Source organism: Panthera leo, chromosome D1 (genome assembly GCF_018350215.1).
Source record: "Panthera leo isolate Ple1 chromosome D1, P.leo_Ple1_pat1.1, whole genome shotgun sequence".
Classification (NCBI taxonomy): domain Eukaryota; kingdom Metazoa; phylum Chordata; class Mammalia; order Carnivora; family Felidae; genus Panthera; species Panthera leo.
In genome coordinates this window covers 111,532,107-111,551,755 of record NC_056688.1, presented here as the reverse complement: position 1 = coordinate 111,551,755, position 19,649 = coordinate 111,532,107, and the positions used below count along the sequence as shown (strand labels likewise).

The 19,649-nt window shown below is 62.4% G+C and overlaps 1 protein-coding gene across 1 annotated transcript; it reads right to left on the bottom strand.

Moving 5' to 3' along the window:
* Positions 1 to 9,389: 9,389 nt before the first annotated feature.
* On the bottom strand, positions 9,390 to 19,442 carry CCND1 (cyclin D1). Its single transcript, XM_042904947.1, has 5 exons — positions 19,028 to 19,442; positions 17,250 to 17,465; positions 16,560 to 16,719; positions 12,331 to 12,479; positions 9,390 to 9,734 (listed from the first exon to the last, which is right to left on the bottom strand). The coding sequence occupies exons 1-5, from the start codon at positions 19,223 to 19,225 to the stop codon at positions 9,570 to 9,572; spliced, it is 888 nt and encodes a 295-aa protein (XP_042760881.1). The 5' UTR covers positions 19,226 to 19,442; the 3' UTR covers positions 9,390 to 9,569.
* Between the last annotated feature and the right edge of the window lie 207 nt (positions 19,443 to 19,649).

The following is a 19,649-nucleotide window of genomic DNA, read 5'->3' as shown; positions in this document are numbered from 1 at the left end:
TTGCCTTAAGGTGAGCATGTTACCATAATCACCTCTGTGAAGACCCATCTCCAGATACAGACCCTCTGTGAGGTTCTGGGGGTCAGGGCATCAACGTCGGAAATTCTGGGGACACCATTCAGCCCATAGCAGCCACCCGCATGGCTGCTGGGAAAGACTGCTGACTTAGGACTTGGGAGAGAAGAAGGCGTTTCACCTGGAGCTGCTTCATCGAATTCTGGAATGGGAGTGATCGGGACCTAGGGCAATGCCTGCTGCCTAAAAGAGTGCCACTTTTCACTTCTTACTTACGTCGTATTCATCTCACTTTTTCTCTCCCCAGGGGTGAGGAAAGAATTCAGAGACGCTCAGGGAGCCTGTCGGTGGGGTGGGGTGTTCAGTATAAGGGAACGGGAAGGTGGGCAGGGAAGGCTTCCTGGAGGAGGTGCCCTTCATCCCACTGCTTTTGTGAATTTTCATCGGACCTCAGCGCCATGGAGAATCTCCCGCTGTACTTGTGAACAGCAGTGGAATATGGAGGTAACCAAAAATGAGTTAGCCTGGAGCTCATCCTCCTTCCTAGATCAGTCCCAGTCCTGGATGAATGAAGTGGGCAGCTGGTCTCTGACTCAGGAAACTCAAGTCACCAAGCAGGTACTGTTGACCAGAGAAGAGTGGGCGCGATGTTCATTTCCTTACAGGGTATGAGTCCCACAGTTGAGGGCCCTGCCACGAAAGGGTCAGTGGCTTGTCTGAGTTGACTAAGTGGCCCCGCTGGGGCTTTGCAGATTCATTGTCCGAATAGGAAGTTCACTCCTAACTTCGGGGGCTTCTAACTCTCTTCTTCGTGCCTGATTAAAGCCTCCCCCCCCCCCCCACCTCCCCCTACCCCCACCAGCATCAAGGTGCTTGCCGTTTGTCCCTTGGGGACCCCTGTGGAGACCACACTTTGGCCGCGTCTCTTCGGGCGCTGTAGCAGATCAGCGGGGCCTTGGGTGGCGGGTCCAGAGGTTCCGTCGTGGGTGATTCCCGAACGTGACCTTGTTTGCGCTGCTCAAGAGTGATGGGCCGGGGAGCGCAGGCACCCGGGAGCGCTCGCTGAACCCAAGGCTCAGTGACAGGTTGGCTCCGTCTTTCCCACCAGGATTCAGCGAGCATGTGCCGTAGCAGTGGGGGAGTGCCCCCGGAATGGCGGGGTGCTCGCTGAACCTGCCCCCCGGTTTGCGAGCTCTGACTCGTCTGTCGTGGGTTGAATTGTGTCCCCCACAAAGAGCTGTGCTGCAGTGCTCGCCCCGGGTACCTGTGGATGCAGCCTGATTTGGAAGTAGGGTGTCGGCAGGTGCGATTAAGGCACGAGGGGGGATGGGTCGCACCCAAGTGACCGGCCTCAATGAGGAGGGGGGACACACGGGGAGGAGATGCCGTGTGAGGCAGACACGCAGGCGGGGCCGAGGTCGCAGCCCTAAGATGGAGAAGACCAGGAGTGCCAGCAGCCACTGGAGGCAGGGAGAGAGCATGGGCCGTCCCACACCTTGGTTTCAGACCTCCAGCCTCCACAGCTCAGCCCCAGCATTTATATCGGCAACACATTAAATCCAGGAAAGGCAGAAAACGTATGGACACTGCTGGGGGTAAGAATCCTTGAAAACCAAATGACAGGATGCCCATATCAGACTGACTTAAACAGTAAAGGACAGCGATGGTCTCCTGGAACAAAAGGGCTCTCACTGGCTTCAGGAAAGGCTCGATCCAGCAGCTCGTCCGGAGAGCTGGTACCTTCTTTCTGGTTTCCCATAAGACCTGCTTCAAGCTTAGATGCCACCCCAAGGCCCACAGCAGCTCCCACAGGGTGGTGGGAGAGCCGCCCCAGTGCCCAGGGTCCCATGGAGGACAGGGGAGGGCTCCCTTTTTCAGAAGCCCCAGGAAACCTCTCTCCCTGTGTCATTGGCTCTGTTAGACTCCGCATTTACCCTCGAGCCTGCCACCCTTCAACACCACCACCCCTGGGCGGGGGCAGGCAGATGTGCTGTTGGGTTTGAGCCCATCTGGGCCTGTCCTGGAGCTGGGGATGGGGTCATTCTCACCCACACCACAGAGCGGAAGGACCGGCACCGGGCGGGGGGATTGGGGCTGGTGCGAAGAACGGCAACTGTCCCCTTTATGAGCCCAAAGACGAAGTAAGCGTGGCCTTGCTGCTGCCACCCAGAGAGCCACCGTTGGGTTTGGGGGGTCTGTCTTTCCACACCCAGGTGACGCACGGGCTGATGATGGCCTCTACTGAGCAGTGACTGTGTCGGGCGCCGTGCTAAGTACCTCACACCCTCGGGCCATCTAGCCCTCACCTCCCGAAAGCACCGGGCTGAGGTTACTGAGCTCCAGGTCCGGGCTGGGCCAGGCCTCAGATGCCGAGCAGGGTGCAGACCCCACCCTGCCCTCCGTCCGGCATCCGTTCTCCTGGACACACTTATTCCCATTTTCCAGGTGAGAAAGTTGAAGCTCAGAGAGGGAAAGGTTGCAGAGCTGAGATCCAGCCCCCAGGCCTTTTACGCCCAGACACGCGTGCTCACGGACGCAGGCCCGCGCGTGTGTGAGCGTGCTCTCTAAACCGCCGTGGGTCACCTCGCACGTCCGCTGCCCGGAGGAGGGCAGCCTGGCTCGCCGGCCAGGACACCGCCCTGACTCTGGGGACCACGGACAGAAGCCTGGCACGGGGGTGGACGTGGCCTCGGCCGCTGGGCCTCCTGGCGGAGCTGAGCTTCAAGCGCACGCGCTGGCCGTCACGCGAAGCTTCGTGCGTTTTCTTCAGGCCCGCTTTTGAAGACTGTGCCCTTCTCTGCAAGGTGGCCGAGCCAGCGGACAGGAGTGCGGGCTTCGGACACACGATCTGGCCCCTGGGCCTGACTTGGTCGGTTCCTGGCTGTGTGATCCAGGCCCCGTCGCTTCCCCTCTCCGGGCCCTGGTCTCCTCATCTACAACAGGAGGCTGAAAATCGCCACCCTCGGCCCCTGTGCGGCCCACTGCCCGTCGGGGCCCACGAGGCCCGGCTGGCACGCGGCCGCGCTCGTTCATTTACCGTCGTCCGCGCCCGCTTCTGCCCAGGGGCGTAGTCGAGAGGGACGGAGGACACGTGGCCGGCGGTGCCGCAGCCACCGGCTCTGCCCTTTGTGTGGACTCTGCCCACGCTTGGCCCCCAAGATGGAGAAGCTTGTAGCTGTGGGAACGCAGGGCCCGCTCACCAGTGGTTTCAAGAGCTGGGGAGGCTGTAAGGCGGGCCCAGTGCCTGGTCTGCAGCTCGCGCTTGGGGCGTCTGAGCTGTTACCCTCCCGTGCCGGACGGAGAAGGAACCCCTCGGAGGGCCGGGGTCTGAGGCGCGCAGTGATCCCCCAGGTTGGCCCGCTGGCTCTTAAGAAGACTGAGACGTTGGCCCGTCTGCGCTGCCTGCAGCGGAAAATTAAAAGGATTAACGGACGCGGCCTTCTTTGAGAGGCTCGAGGCCCACCGAAGCCCCTTTAGGAGGGCTTCATATTTCTCCCCCCCCCCCCAACCTCCTTGTGGGCCCCTGGGAGTGGTGGTGACAATGCCCCCGGATGTGGGCCTCAAGGCCCTCGGCCCGGAGCTGCCCGCCCACCGTCCGCCAGCTATTGTCTGCCGGGCCGCAGTGTGGCTCGGGGCCGGGGGGCCGGTGGGCCAGGGGACTGTGGGAACGGATTAGAGGCCCTGGGTCCGAGTCCCCCTCTGCATAAACTCCTGATCAAAGGCATTCCTGGGATGACAGAGCCCTGTGTGCCGCAGAGGCCTGTCCAGCCCGCGGGGCGTGTGCTTCACGCGGCCAGCTACCCGGACACGTGTGGGAGCCCACGCCGCGAGCGGCCTGCGGTGTGACCGTCGTCCCCCCGCCAAACACAGAGCCAAGGCGCGGGGGCAGCGAGGCTTCCAGGAGGCCCCCGGCACCACGGGCTCGGGTGGGTCCCGGGAGCCTGAGGTGTGGCCGTAGTTCCCGGGGGCCCGGCAGCGCCCACCTCTGCAGACACAGCCGGCTGCTTGCCCCCCGGGGCCCCTGGGGCCGCTCCTCCTGACACAGGGGTTTGCCCATGGCGCCCGGGTTCGGCCAGAGCCGTCCCTCTGCAGCGCACGACACAAGCTGGGGTCGGCCCGCGGGCCCGGCCTGTTGCCCCTTCTGTCCTGTTCCCACTTCCGCTTCTGAGCACCCCCGTCTGCCAGGCTGGGAGTAGGGCGGCAGAGAAGGGACAGCGAGGTGTCCGTCCTCAAGGACTCCTAGCCCGGAGTGGGGAACACTCAGGTGTCGTGACTCCTGGACCTTCCAGAGCCACCTGCTGGGGGCAGGGGTGGCAGTGCCTGCAGGGGGGCCTCGAAGGGGAGCAGAGGGGAGGGCACTTCAGGCGCAGAGCTGGAGGCAGGAGATAGTCTGGTGTGTCTGTAGTCCCCGGGGGTGGAGACTCGGGTTGGAGCTTCTGAGGCTGGGGGAACGTAGGTTGGTGGGGAGGCTTGAGGGTGGGAGTGGGGCGTGAGTCTGGGAGAGGTGAGGTGAGGAGGGAGAGGTGGGGTGAGGGGAGAGGCAGTGTGAGGTGGGAGGGGTGAGCGGGAGTGAGGTGGGTCAGGTGGGGAGAGGGGGAAAGAGGGTAGACAGGGGTGAAGGAGGAGAGGTGGCTCGGGTCTCGGGCCCTTGGACCAAGCTGGAAGGAGCTAGAAGCCTCCAAAGGTCTGGGTCCAGGTGGTCAGGAGGCAGTGGGCCCAGCGAGGAGGGTCTTTCCGGCTGGGGAGAGGGGGCAGCACGGAGCCTTCGTCTCAGAGGCCCCTCAAAGGCCAGCTTCTACCCGGGATACAGGCAGGGGACAGGCCCTCACTGTCCCCCCCCACCTCCTCCCCGGGGAGCCATGGGCACTTTGGCAGGGAACGCCTACAGAGTCCTTTCTCGGGGTCTTCAGAGACCGGAGGCAGGGTGGGGGAGGTGGCAGACCCCTCCACCTGCCGCCCCTGCCCTGCACGGGGGCTTGGGCTCCCCTCCCCCACTTGCTAGATTTCCGCTGGAACCTGATGCCGTGAGGTTGTTACCCCTGCCCCCCGAAACCGCTCCTCAGGACACACCTGGCTGGTCCCCGGGGCTGGGCGCCTATGATGGGGCACATCCGGACACTTGCAGGACGCCGCCCCGGCTCTGACCCCCTCCCGGAGTGCGTGTGGCATGGGCCGTGTGTCCGCCGTGGGGAGCGCAGTCACCCTGGTCCCGCCACCCCCCCGCCTGCTCCCGGCCGCCCCAGTGCCTGGAGCACCAACTAGCCGATCTGGAGGCTCCCCGCTGGGGTGAGGGGCACCCTCAGGGGCGGGGCTGGTATACAGCAGGAGCCTCATAAAGGCCACGGCGAACTGATCTGATAAGGAGCGCTATCCTTGGCAAGTGAACCAGCTTCCCTCCTGAGCAGCCACGAGCCCGACAGCCCCGGGGTGGGTGACACGTTGGGGACCTCAGACTCCGAGAAGAGACCCGGGCCCCATGGCGGGGCCCAAGGCCCGCTGACGCCTCCCCAGTCCGCTCCCCGCCTCCACCTGGGCTGGAAACGAGGCCGGCCACGTGCATCCGAAGCCGAGGCGGACGTCACAGGTGTCCGCTGGGCCTCCCAGGTCACTAGGTCCGTGTGAAAGGCCACCGGCCTGCGGCCCAAACACGCGCGCTGTGCTCTTCTCCCTGAGCTGGGGGCGCCTCAGGACCGTGATTCACCAAAAGCAAACACCAGTTTGCGCCAGAGGAGGGTTAGTGAATGCCGGCTTGTTTATTTTCCTATCTGCAGATAGCCTGGGAGGGGGCTGGCGGAGCGTGGGCCGGGAACCAGTCCCGAGCCGCCTGCAAAGACACTGACCAGCCGCTCTCCAGGGCTCCACCCTGGGGTCCCAGCGGCCCCTCCCACCGCATGCCCCCGTCTGGACTTCCTTCCTCCCAGCCGAGAGCATCACTTACTCCCTCTGGGTCACCGGGGGACCTCTGGCAATGTTGGGTTCTGGCCGTGACACCTGGGGACTGTCCCGCCATCTGTTGGGAAGAGGCCAGGGACACGGCTAAATACCGCACAGTGCACAGGGCGGCCCCCACCCCCACGACAGAGGAGGACCTGGCCCCAGATGTGGACGGCTGCAAGGTGTGAACCCCCGTGCCCAGTCCGGGAACCGGCCGCTTGGGCACCTGTTCGTCAGCACCGGCCCCACCCCGGCCCTGGCTCCCTGCCCACCCCAGGAAACAGACAGACACGGCACCGGGGTTTTACCAATTTTATTTCTAGACTTTTCACGTTTGTCTTTTGTTTTCTGCTGGCAACGTGCCGGTTACACGTCTGTGCTGGGAAACGCCGTAGGGTGCAACCGAAATACACACAGACCACAGCTGCCCACCCGCCAAGAGACCCTCACAGACTTGGTGGTCACAGGACAGACCCCGCCGTGCTCCCCGGACCGGCCACGGCCTTCGAGCACACACGACGTTCACACCCCCCCACCAGGACCGACCGTCCCTCAAGGGCCCCGTTTGGTTCAGACACAGAGATGCCGCAGCCAGAAGGGTTGAGGTAAGCGGAGGCAGTGCTCCTGCAGGGGCGGGGCAGGGCGGGGCGGGGCGGGTTCGGGGCCTGCCAGTGGCCTGGGAGCACACAGGCTGACCCCGCTGGGGCAGGGGCCGCAGATGGTGCAAATCCTTGGAGTCGAGCAGCGTGCCAGGCGACACGGGAACACGGCACTGTTAGCTGGCCTCACTGAGGCTTGGAGTCCTTTGACATTAGCATCACGCTGTACTGAAGAGAGCAACACACAGAAAACGCGGGTACAGAATGACAGATGCCACACGGCCGGAGCTGTAACCCGGTCCCGAAGCCGCTCTGAGCGTCCAGAATGACGGAGCCCCGCAGCGCAGCACCACGCGGCACGTTAGGACACACTCGTCACAATAATTATAATAATGCAACTTTCATAGCTACACGCAAAGAACGACGCGGCTGTAAGAACCACAGTGGTGGTACGTCCCAGGTCAGGAGGGCAGCCCAGCATCACAGGCGCAGGGAGGAGGAGGCGGACGTGACCGGGCCTCGGGGATGCCGGGCTGCGCGCACGAACGCGGCCCGGAGTCCATCCCGCCGGGCCCGTTTGGGGACCCCGTCCGCGTGTCTGTTCGCCGAAGCAGGAGGCCGCGGGCCAGACGGGGCCTGACCGCCTGGTCTACACATGGCTAAGAGAAGCATGAGGTATCGTGAAACAGGAACCTTTTTGGAATAGAGCAGTAATCACATTAAGTCAAAATTGATCACATAAAAAAAAAAAAAATCTACAAAAAAAGAAAAAGGCATCCTTAATACATTTTTCTATGAGAAAATTAAAACTAGAACATGGCAGTATATGACATCGTAAAACAAAACAAAACAAACTGATCCTCCAATAGCAGCAAAACAATGTGAAAGAGACACAGAAAAGCAACGTGAATCTGTTTCCAAACCGGGTGCTGGGAAGTCATCGGTAGCAGCGAATCAGGAAGCGGAGCGGCAGCCTGCCCGTCGCGTGGTCCCGCCCTCAGCCCTCCGCGCACACGCACCTCGCGCCCTCGCCAAGCACCAGCCCTGGGCTCTCGCTACCTCCCGACACTCCCTACGCAGTCGTTACAAAAAAGGTACACAGCCAAGATGTGCAAATTGTCTACGGGTTGCTAACCTTTCTTAAAAGGAGGGGACAAGGGGACAAGAATGTGGGGGGGGGGCTGAACTGGTTTCGAGTACCCTAATTTTCCGCCTAACTGATGCCTCTCGGATCGGGTTCCCGCCCTGGGAACCCAACGGCACAATCCATGCTGTGTTTTTCTTTTTCTCAGGACTTTTGTTCTCTCTCCTATAAAAAAGGACCTAACAGTTATACACTGTGTGAAACCCTTAACACCAAAGGCAGAAAGTTGTGTGTGTGTGTGTGTGTGTGTGTGTGTGTGTGTTTAAATCAAGGGGAGATTACATTACTTTATAAATCATACTGGCCTTACGAACATCCTCTGCAATAAATATTCTTTTTAGCCTTAACTATAAATTATATATTTTAGTGTTTCAAAACCTTCCTAACCCTTAAACTACACCTTCTCGAGGTAAACCTTTAAAGGCCCCTACTCTCAAACACCAGTTGGCACCAAAGGATTCCTAAACTTACGCTACCCTACAGAGAAAGAAACGCATCATCCTGGCAATGTAAGAATGCACTTCTTGACTGGAAGCTCGCCTTCGAGAACACCCCCTCTCGCTAACTCCACAGTGACATGCGCTTGCCTCGCAATCCCGTCTGCACCCAAGTACGTGAATATTCCCAAACCATTCCATTAAGAAACTGCCCCCCCCCCTCCACACACAACATAAACAGAGAGATTCGTTGAAAGTGCTTTGAAATGGAATGGTTCTAGAATATCGAGAAGGAAAAAATGGTTCTAGAGCACCGGAGAGGAAAAATGGTTCTAGAGCTTAACGTTAAACAGGAAAAAGAGTTCTAGAACATTGAAGAGGAGAAATGGTTCTAGAATATTGAAGAGGGAAAATGGTTCTAGAATATTGAGAAGGGGGGGGGGGGCAGAAAGGAGCCGTGGATTTCACCTGGATGTGAACAGGCTGTGGGTCTGTGGGGTGAGAAACCGGCATCTCCTAAACAGGCCACTACAAAAATATGAAGATTATAAAAATAGAATATATTACGTCGCGGTTGCGGGTTCTCTTTTACGGTAGCGCAGGCCAGGAGTCGGAGCTGGATTTCTGGGGCCGCCGGTGCCCGGCCACCCGCCCCGGGTCGGGCCACAGGCGGAGGGAGGGTCAGCACACGGCCGTGCTGAGCTCTACGCTACGCTAACCGAGGTTACGCCAGCCACTGACAGGTGAGGAGGTTACGCGCCTACCTACGGGATAAAATGAACGCGCACAAATGACTTACTCATAAAGTGACTACATGCCCAAGCAAGCGAGTTGTGGGACGCCTAGAACCGCCTTAAAGCTGTGCTCCTTCAGAACAGCACACGAACACGTTTGCTACCTACGACCCTCTTCCGCTTCAGAAATGGTTTCTTGGCTTTTCTCTCGTTTTTACCGTGTTTTCATGCTTTTCTTTCTTTTTTTTTTTTTTTTGCCGTCGTTTTGTTTCAAACACAGAAAGAATCAAATCTAATCCTCCCCTGCAGACTTGTTCCTTGTGTTAATGCCTATCCTTACGACACAGAGACACAAACACGTTCGCATACGACCTAGTTGATTATGGGGTATAAGATTCTCTATTTTTGTAGCACAGCCTCCCCCCACCCCCTCCCCCCAGCTCAGGGTTATGCAAATACTATTTTTTTTTCTCTCCTTTTTTTTTTCTTTTCTTTTTTTTTTTTTTTTTTTTTTAAAGACAGCTTCTTGGATACTTTTTTTTTCTTTTGCTTATGTCAGAGACGGAAGGGAGAAAGAGCAAAGGAAAAAAACCGACAGTAAAGGAGAAGGAAGCTTTCCCTTCTGGTCGTGACCGGTCCTGGCGAGGAGCGGTCCTGTCCAGGGAGCACCCGGGGCCGGCCCCTCCCGCGCCGCGCACGCGCGCCCTCAAATGTTCACGTCTCGAACGTCGGTGGGTGTGCAGGCCAGGTCGGCCTCCTCCTCCTCCTCCTCCTCCTCCGCCGCCTTGGGGTCTAGGCTCTGCTGCTGGGCCTGGCGCAGGCTGGACTCCAGCAGGGCCTCGATCTGCTCCTGGCACGCCCGGAGGCAGTCCTGGCCAGACGGGAGACAGGGAGACAGGGGGTGCTCAGAAGGGGGCCTGTGGCCAAGGCCCTCCTGCAAACGCCAAGACCTGGACCACCTTGTGAAAATGAGGCTAATCTAAGGCACTGCCTCCCCGCAGTCGGGTGGAACCCCAGGACCCACCGGCATGGGCTCTGCTTGGCCCCCGGCTGCCCCGGCCTGAGGAGCCCCCGTGCTTCCCGGGCTACGGAGTCCCCACTCGGGTCCGAAGGCCCCGGAGGCCACAGGGCTGCCGGCTGTCTCCCGTGCCCACCTGGTGCCTCCCTGGCCTGTCCCGAGCGCCCCCCTCTCCACCCCAGGACCCTGGCCCCCCGCTGGAATCCCTCTGCCAGGCTCTCATCCTGGCTCCCTGTTCCCACCAGCCCGAACTCAGCGCTATTTGACCCAGGACAGAGAGGCCCTCTGAGCCCTGCTTTTGGGACTTAACCTCTGCCGTGTCAGCCCCTGCGGTGAACCCAGCCTTCCGAGATGAATGGCTGTTAGAAGCATTAGGCCGTGCATGACTGAGAATGAGCGTTGGGTGGCCCCGGGGGGACTCAGACCCTCTATCCCCCTCTGTCTTCACCCGCTTGGCCTGCACCCTGGGAGACACGCTGGCCTGGCCCAGCGTGCACCCCCGCAATCCCGCAGCCCTTCTCTGCCAGCAATCACCCCGAGTTCTCGATGCCCAAGAAGGGATCTTGGGGAGTCCGGGGCTTCTCGTGGTCTCGTGGTGGCCGGTCTGCCCGCAGCTCAAAAGTGCAGGTGTCAGGCTTTGTCCCAACCCTGGGACCCTGGGACCCTGGGACCCTGGGATGCCACACTGGGGCTTCTGTTCTGGAAGCAGGTAGTCTCTGGTCCAGCCCGGAAGACAGATCCGAGCCTTTCCCCAGAGGAACAGGTGCACCGCGGGCCCACCTGGGGAGGGTGCTGTGAAACGGGTGTCCAGCGCCCCAGAGAAGGGGATCCAGGCCAGCAAAGCTTCCGAGCGAACCCTGGGGGACCTGCCACATTTACGGAGCCATACGCTTCTGCGCGGAGGGCTCTCCTACACCACCGGTTCAGTATTTGTCGTGGCTGGTGAGGAAAGCGGTGTAGGTGCAAAAAGCCAGTTTTACGGATGAGGAAACTGAGGCTCGAAAGGCCTGGTGTTGGACCCAGGGCAGAGGGAGGCAGCGAGGGACTTGTTTCCTCCTCGCAGCCAGCAGCCTCGGCTCAGAAGAGCCGCCTCTGGCAGCCAGGAGCCAGCTCGGAGCAAGGGCAGACGCGGCTCATGCCCCAGGAAGACGCGGGGCCCCGCCCGCCACCCAGTGTTTTCCGGACGTTTGTCGCCGGGTGACCAGACTAGCGAATTGCAGCCTCAACCGATTTCTCCCCCGTCCGTCAGCTGAGATCTTGTTTCAGATCTAATTGACACGATCTCTATGCAAATAAGGGGTCGTGCAGTGATTTCCTACAACTGTCTGTGCCCAGCACCGTCTGTGGGGTCTCTCTCTGAAGGGGAGAGGCAGGGGTCATCTTTCCAGGACACCCCATCCCTCTGGGGGCCCAGGAAGCACTGAGACTGAGGGAGCCCCCCCCCAAACCCCCACCGCCTCCGGGAGCTGCCTGCTCCCAACAGGGAGATGAGCAGGCATGCCGCCTCCTCCAGGCAGCCGGCAGTGCTGGGCAGCGGACGGGCAAGCTTCTGCCCCGCAGCCCGGCTTTTCTTCCCCAAATCATGCGGGGAGGTGGCAGCCGCTAGGGCCCACGACGGAGCCTTCAGGCACTCGAGGGTGGGCCACCAGAAGGCAGCCCGCGTCCGAGCCAGACCCGGACCGGGGTCAGGGCGGTCACTGGCTCCCATAAGGCACGCCCAGCAGGGCCGAGGGCTGACCTGTCATCCTCGCTGGTCTAATCTGGTAAAGGCCACAAACCCTTGTAATTGTTATTTTCACTCTTTCTTTTAAGACAAAAACGGAATCGGGAAGAAAACAATGGCATTTGTAAGCAGGAAGGACACCACGGACTCCGGCTCGGGCTGTAATAGCACCAGGCACTCAAAAAGGGCCGTAAAACACAAGGTTGTCTCCACGGGCCTTTGTTGCGTCTGGAGACCTCACAGGAGCCCTTTTAAAGCCTCCATTTATGAGCCATCCGCATTGTTGCACAGACAAAGCTGGACGGGGCCACAGCTCCACATGCCATTAGGGCACGGATCATTGACGGGCCTGCCTTGTGGCCCCGCTCCCTGGACGGCTCACCGGGAGGGGTTTATGGCTCCTGCCTGCTCCTGGGAAACCTGAGGACCCTCCTGGCCTGCCAGCAGGTACTGCGAGATGCTTCTCCTTCCAAAGGGGCCCCAGGAGGGTGGGGTGAGGCCGGCACCCGGTCAGCCTGGGGCCAGAGCTCTGTATGACCAGGTCCCTTGCGTCTGAGCACAGGGCACCCCCCCGCCCTCCCCCATCACGTTTGGGGGCCTTGGCCTGAGCCATGGCCTTTCCCATCAAGGAACTGGCTTTGGACCCCCGGGTGCTAGAAGTTTCTAGTACCCGGTGCTGAGCAGGCCAGCCAAGCCAGCGTAGGAGCGGCGCAACTGATGGCTTACCGCGTCGCACTTGATCACTTTGGAGAGGAACCGGGTGAGGCGCGGATAGGACAGGAAGCTGTTGGAGCTTCCCAGGGGCAGACCTTGCACCGCGGCCAGCACGCTCCCCGCTGCCACCATGGAAGGCGGGTTGGAAATGAACTTCACGTCTGCAGAAGAGAGGGAGAGAGGCAAGGGGCTGTGAGCGGGTGGCGGCGGGGAGGGGGGCCTCCACGGGACCCCGTGGTCCCACCAGCCCCGCATCAGGGTGCGGAGGCCGGGAGAGCACAAGCCGGGCCTGGAGTGCACCCAGCTGGAGCTGGGACACCGGCAGAGAACAAACCGCCAAGGCCTGCGGGGAGGGGCGTCGCTATACTGGAGCCCTGGGAACGTGTTGCTTATTCACATTCTAAAAGGTGACAAACCTACAAGGGAGAAGGCATGCTGCGGGGCCACAAGGACTGGAGTCGGCCCGCCAGGCCTCCAGGGACCCAGCCTGTACTCTCGGAGGGGTGCACCTGTCTCACCTTCCCCAGGGCAGCCCTCTGGGCATGTGCAGGGGGCAGTAGTCAGTGGTCCCGCAGTGGTGGCCTTGGATGCTTATCCTCTGTGTATCTCCCTCCTGGGACCTGGCGTTACCTCATTACTCCACCCGCCAGCACGCCGTCCCTCTGCCCCAGGCACAGCTCAGCGAGGGCGGAACCCCTGCCTTTGCTCTGAGGGTGAGGCCAGCACTCGCCACACTTGTCACGGAAAGGTGGGAAAGCAGGAAGGATGTTTAAGCAGCCACGTGGTGCCCCGTGGGCTGCCGTTCTGTGACACAGAGCCAGGAATTCTTGGTGGGGGAGGCCACCGAGTTCCGAATCTCGATCAGGGGGCTCAGCCCCTTTGCCTCATCTTACACGCATGGGGCACAGGACCGGGCTGGGTGAGCTGAGCGTGAAAGGAGGGGACCTCGTGGGCCAGGGTGCGTGTCCCCAGCAGCCTAGCTGACGCTTTGTCCTGGGAGGAGACATCAGGCTGTACCGTTGCCAGCAAAGCAGGCTGGGGAAGAAAGGAGCCACCCTGGAGGGGGAACAGAGCCCGATGCCGGGCACCGTGGAAACTTGAAAAAGAAATACCTAACAAGGCCCGCCCCCCTCTTTCCCTCTTTAAATGGGAGCATTTCCAGGGCGCCTGGATGGCTCAGTCGGTTAAGCGTCCGACTTTGGCCTAGGTCATGATCTTGCAATTTGTGAGTTTGTGAACTTGTGAGCCCCACGTCAGGCTCTGTGCCAACAGCTCGGAGCCTGGAGCCTGCTTCCGATTCTGTGTCTCCCTCTCTCTCTGCCCCTCCCCTGCTCGTGCTGTCTCTCTCTGTCTCTCAAAAACAAATAAATGTTAAAAAAAATTTTTAAAGGAAAAATATATTAAATAAATGGGAGCATTTCCACCCAGTCTGTGAGCGGAGAGCCATGAATGAAAAGCTTGTCATTGAGGCACATCAGGGCTGCAGGAGCCCCTGGGTGGCTCAGTCGGTTAAGCATCGACTTCGGCTCAGGTCGTGATCTCCCAGTTCCCAAGTTCGAGCCCTGCATCGGGCTTTCTGCTGTCAGCGCGGAGCCTGCTTGGGATCCCCTGTCCCCCCCCCCCCGTCTCCCCCTCCCCTGCTCACACGCGTGCTCTCAAAAATAAACATTAAAAAAAAGTTGCTGCAGTCCCAGCAACAATTTGGTTGAAGCTCGAGACTCCCGTCCAAGACGGATGGTGTAACGGGGGAGGGCTCGCTCCCGAAGCCCACGTCCCCACTGAAGCGTATGTGTGCGTTTGCGGTGTGGGGCTTATGTGTGTAGATAAGGAATGTGTGCGTGTGCGTGTGTGTGTGTGTGTGTGTGTGCATGCGCGCACGGCGCAGGGCTTACGTATGTAGGTAAGGAACAACCTGACTATATCGTCCAACACTTCGACTCGGCGCCCAGTGCAAAGAGCCTGGGGCCACTGCCAGAGCAGCCGCTGGGGCTGTGCGGGTTTGCTGACCCTTGCTCAGACCCACCCGCTAGACTCGATTTTTCTGTCCGCTTCCAACACCACCTGTAGTTTCTTTACCCAGCCCACTGCAATTCCCCGGAAGGCTCTAGTGCACACACAGGCATATACGTTAACAGAAAACCCACCGCGGTGCGGGGGATACGTGCACATCTGCAGACACGCGGGAGGCCCAGTTTGCAGGCACACACAGCACGGAGAGCAGAGTCCCCCCCCTCACGACACCGTTCAGCGGCACCCTTGCCCCGTGGAGGACAAAAACATCTTTGGGGGCCTTTGCTTACACTTCCCCCTCACGCCAGTCTGTTTCTGTTTCTGAGCTGCCATTGCGTTACTCCAGAGAGAGCGGTCCCCTCGTGACCAAGGGCCCGGCTGCGCCTCGGCTATGTTGCAACCGTGCAGGTGAGGATTTGGACCGAGAATCTTTCCAAGGAGGGACGTGGACGGGCAGGTGACCCTCTCCTCCCCCGGTCGCCTGTCTCCCGCGGTGGGGGGCGGGGGGGCCCGCCCTGGAGGTAATGCACGTGAAAAGCTGTCGCAGCCAGCCAGCCATCGCTGCACCTTCCCTCCGGGTGGACCCCAGGCACCGGGGCCTGGGATGCACCCTGCAGGCCCCAGGTTGGGGGCGGGGGATGGTGGTGCTGGCTGGGCACGGTCTCAGAGGCCCCGCGTGCTTACGCACGGCGGCCCGCGGCAGCTGGACAGCCAGCACCAAAGCGCGTTTACGGCCTCCGCACCAGGCTCGCTCGCCTCACTGCCCGCGCCCCACGAGGGCTCCACACCCCACTTCCGCGGGGTTCTGGGAGAGGGGAAACTCCAGGCTGCCCCAGCCATCCTGGGGGGGGAGGGTGTACAAGAACCGTTCCTCGCATGATCTCCAGGAAACTTTGCCATTTCTCTGAACCACTTTCAGCTCCTTAAAAGGCTGCCTGGAAGTCTCCGGAGGCCTCTCTCTTCTGAGGCGCCCCAGCCAGAGAACGCCTCCCTGCCTGCTTGAGGGGCTGGCCCCCGGAGGCCGAGGGGACGGCCCGCGGGAGGCTCCCTACCCCTGCCAGAGGGCTGGAGCCACCACCCCGCAGATCCGTCGGGGCCCACGGTGTGCCCCCCCACTCCCCTTGCTTGGAAGGGCTCAGAGGAGGGGTTCGTGCCTCGTGCAGGAGGACGAGCAGGGTGGAGAAGCCGGCAGACTCTCGCCTGACCCGGAAATCCCAGCCACCAGAGCACCCGGACAGCGGGAGGGTGCCGGGAGATGTCGGAACAGGGGCTCTACCGCTCCCGGGCAGGGAGTGAAAGAGGCCAACCTCCCCCCCTTTGATGTCGCGTGGCCCACAGACTGGGGGAGCCCCACACGACGTGGCAGCTGAGGCCTGACCCGGGGCAGAGGTGGCCCCGTGTGGAGCTGGCTGGGGTGAGGACGTGGGTCCCCAGGCAGGGTTCTCCAGGTCTGCTGGGCCCAGTCCACGTGATCAGAGGGAGAAAGAAAGGGGTCTGCGTCAGGGTCAGGGCCCGGGGGAGACAAGGCAACACCAGGCGCGAGTCTGCGCGCGTCTGCCTGCCCTGACTTCTGAACGGCTGGCTGTCCCAGGGCCCGGGCCAGGGCAGTGTCAGGCAGGGGCCTCCAGGGACCATCCAGAGCCCTGCCAGCGGGGGAGAAGACTGGCCCCCTGCTGCCAACCATGGCGGCCCAAGCCCGGGCCGATCTGAAGCCCCTCCCAGGGCTCAGCTGAGCCCAGCCGGCCCGAGGCACCCCTGGCGGGGCCTCTGGCGGCCAAGCTGTGCTGCTGGCCGCCCCCGCACGAGGGCTGCTGCTGGCCGCCCAGAGCACGTGGTGCAGGCACCGCGGGCCGGCACTCCCCACCCCTGTAGGCGCCCCTGGCAGGTGGCCCAGCCCGGGAGAGGCCAGAAGGGGGCCCCTTGAGGACATGGGGAAGGACTGGTGTGTGTGTGTGTGTGTGTGTTGGGGGGGGCGGGAGGACGGGAGTGGGGAGGCAGGCTGGGCAGCCGAGGTCAACCTCTCTCAGCATGGAGTGGCCGCGGCCTGGCCACCCACCCACACCCATCCCCGAGGCGCTGCGTGGTGGCCGTGGCCAGCCTCCGCTGCCCGACCCCAGGAGGGCACCCCCCCCCCAGCCCATCTAGCCCCAGCGCACAGCCCAAGGAAGGAAGAGGAGCCCCTGTGAGAGGCCCCCCGGGAGACCGGGGCCAGCAGGACCCAGCTGCCCTACCTGTGGCACAGAGGGCCACGAAGGTCTGCGCGTGCTTCCGGATGATCTGTTTGTTCTCCTCGGCCACGGGCATTTTGGAGAGGAAGTGCTCGATGAAATCGTGCGGGGTCATCGCGGCCAAGTTCCACTTGAGCTTGTTCACCAGGAGCAGCTCCATTTGCTGTGAACGTGGGGTGACCCAGGGTAAAGAGAGGTGCAGGGGCAGCCCCTGCCCCTCCCCTCCGTGGGGCACGGCCCAGGAGAGAAGGGACAAGGGATGCTGGGGGCCCAGGAGGTGGGGGAGAGCAGGCCATCCCCAAAGAGGTCCCAAAAGACAAAGTGACGTGGAAAAAAAGGCCCACCGTTCCCAGGTCGGGCCAAAAAATGACCCCCACCTGGGACGCAAGACCTGGTAGCCAGCGCGGGCCGCCAGCGTCGTCGCCGCTAGAGGGCGCGCGCCGCCCACTTTTCGGCCGCGCTAGGGGCGCAGACGAGTGGGAGTCTGAGCGACCGCGAGCGGTGGGGCGCCGCAGCTGGGGGGCGGCGGGGGTCCCGCCCGCTCCTCGAGGGGGGCCCCACCGAGCGGCCGCCCGCCCACGGGGCATAGCGCGTGTCGGCGGCCCGCGGGGCCTCCTGCCCTCTGCACCTCCCCCACCCCCGGGGTCCTGGGGGTCCTGGGGCGTCGGTGGGCGGTGGGGGGTCCCAGGTTACCAGCAGCTCGTCGGGCCGGATGGAGTTGTCAGTGTAGATGCACAGCTTCTCGGCCGTCAGCGGAATGGTCTCCTTCATCTTGGAGGCCACGAACATGCAGGTGGCCCCCAGCAGCTGCAGGCGGCTCTTTTTCACGGGCTCCAGCGACAGGAAGCGGTCCAGGTAGTTCATGGCCAGCGGGAAGACCTCTTCCTCGCACTTCTGCTCCTCACAGACCTGCCGGGGCACGGGGGCCGTGACCGCCGCCGCCGCCGGGCCCCCTCCGCGGAGACCCCGCGGTCCCCCCCACCCCCACCCCCACCGGGCTCGCGCTGGGGCTACGGGTCGTCCCGAGCGCGCGGCGGGTCGGGGCAGGGGGCGGCAGAAGCGGCGGCTGCCGCGCCCCCCTCCCCGGCGTGTCCCCAGTGCCCACCCTCCCCGAAACTGAAAGGGAAAGTCCCAGCGAGGCTGGCACGGTGGGGGCGGGTGTGGGCACGGCTGGCGGCGTGCGCCGCGCGCGGGCGGCCGGCCCCGGGGACCCCGGCCCGCGTGGGTGCTCCGGGGACCGCCGGGCCGGGGCTCGCTCCAAATGGGGTGCGGGGCCGCGGGGCGGGCCGCGGGGCCGGGCGCCGCGCTCACAGCGCCTGCGAGACACAAAGGTGGCGTCCCAGGCCGCCGCGCCGCATTTCCCCAGACGTCATCTTTTCAAAAAATATTTAAAAATATTAAAAAAATAACTGGGTACATAAAAAACCCCTGAAAATGACCCTCGGACGGCCCTTTACCCAGGCCGGGGGTCTAGAGCTCGTTGCAGACTCCGGGGAGAGCCCCAGGAATTCAAACTCGGTGGCCCCCCCTTCCCCCTGGGCGCGGGCGCCGTTTCCCTCTCGCAAGGGCACCACGCCGCACTTTCAAAAATTATTTTAAAATATCTGCGGGTCCTCTGGGCGCCCACCGGAGACCTGGAAATGTGCCCCGGGCCGCCGGCTTGCTCCAGGCAGGTCCCCCAAGCCGAGACCCCTGCAGACCGGGGTCAATCCCCAGCGTCTTGGGGGCCACGCGACCTTGCAGCTCGGCGTGCTCTCCGGCCCAGGCTGGCCGTGCGGGGCGCCCCGGGACTCGCAGCTTGAACAAAGGGGCCCCTCTTCCCGAGCGGGGTCCCCCCCAAGCTGCCCGCGCTCCGTCCCCGCGCCCCTCCCTCCGGTTCCCGGCGGCCGCGCGGCCCCTCGCGGCGGCCCCAGCGCCTCGCCGGCCGCTCCCCGCCCCCACCCTGCCCCCAATTATTAATAAACACTTTTGCTTTGCAATAAAAGAACAAAGATGGCGCATAATACTGGCACGAGCGGCCCTTGCATACGTGTCCGTGGATATTAATTTAAAAATCAAATCTATGCCCCCTCCCCCTGGAGCAGGCGGCTCGCGGCCCTGCAGGCAGAGAGGAGGCGAGGGGGCTCGGGCGCAGGCAGGGGCCATAAAGGGCGCCCAGGCCGCCGGCCCGCACCCTCGAGCCAACGGGGGTGCCCCTGGTATTGGCTTTCCCCGAAGGGGACCCCTCCCCGACCGCTCCACCCCCACCCCCCGCCAGGATAGGGAATCTCAATCGACCCCACCCCCACCTCCTCCCCGTTCAAAAAATACCCACAATATCTATATATTGTGAAAATGCGGTTCCTAGCAACACCCCGGCAAACTTCAAAGTTGAGGTGGGAGAGAAGGGAGGGAGACGAGCGGCAAAGAAATGTGGGTTTGGGCAACAAGTTGCAGGAAAGGTCCTAAGAAAGCGGCCCGAAGCCCCGCACCTCCAGCATCCAGGTGGCCACGATCTTCCGCATGGACGGCAGGATCTCCTTCTGCACACACTTGAAGTAGGACACCGAGGGCGCGCAGGTCTCCTCCGCCTTGAGCATGGCCCGCAGCACCCGGTCGTTGAGGAGGTTGGCATCGGGGTACGCCCGGCGGATGGTCTCCACCTCGCAGCATAAGAGTTGGTGTGCCATGGCTGGGGCTCTGCTGGGCGGCCTGGGGACGGCGGTGGGTCCCGGGTCGGTCCGCGCTCGGCTTTAGCTCCCGCTGTCCCGCGCTCCCTCGAGCTCGTCTGCCCCTCGCCGGAGCGCGCGGACGCTGCTGCTCGCTGCTACTGCGCCGACAGCCCTCTGGAGGCTCCAGGACTTTGCAACTTCCAACAAAACTCCCCTGTAGTCCGTGTGACGTTACTGTTGTTAAGCAGAGATCAAAGCCGGGCAGAGAATGGGAGCGGGCGGGGGGGAGGGGGGGCGGGCGCAGGGGGAGGGGGCGCGGGCTCCGAGCGCCGGGGAGCGGAGAGGGGCAGAGCCCAAAAGCCATCCCGGAGGCGCCGCGCCTGCCCCGCGGCAGAGTTGCCCCCGAAGCCTGGTTTTCATAGAAATGCAAATCGCCCGAGGC

Excerpts from the sequence above, each read along its gene's own strand:
- CCND1 (XM_042904947.1), bottom strand. The coding sequence starts at position 19,225 with ATGGCACACCAACTCTTATGCTGCGAGGTGGAGACCATCCGCCGGGCG. Across the intron at positions 17,466-19,027 it reads TGGCCACCTGGATGCTGGAG|GTCTGTGAGGAGCAGAAGTG; the intron begins GTGCGGGGCTTC and ends GTGCCCCGGCAG. Across the intron at positions 16,720-17,249 it reads TCCGGCCCGACGAGCTGCTG|CAAATGGAGCTGCTCCTGGT; the intron begins GTAACCTGGGAC and ends CCACGTTCACAG.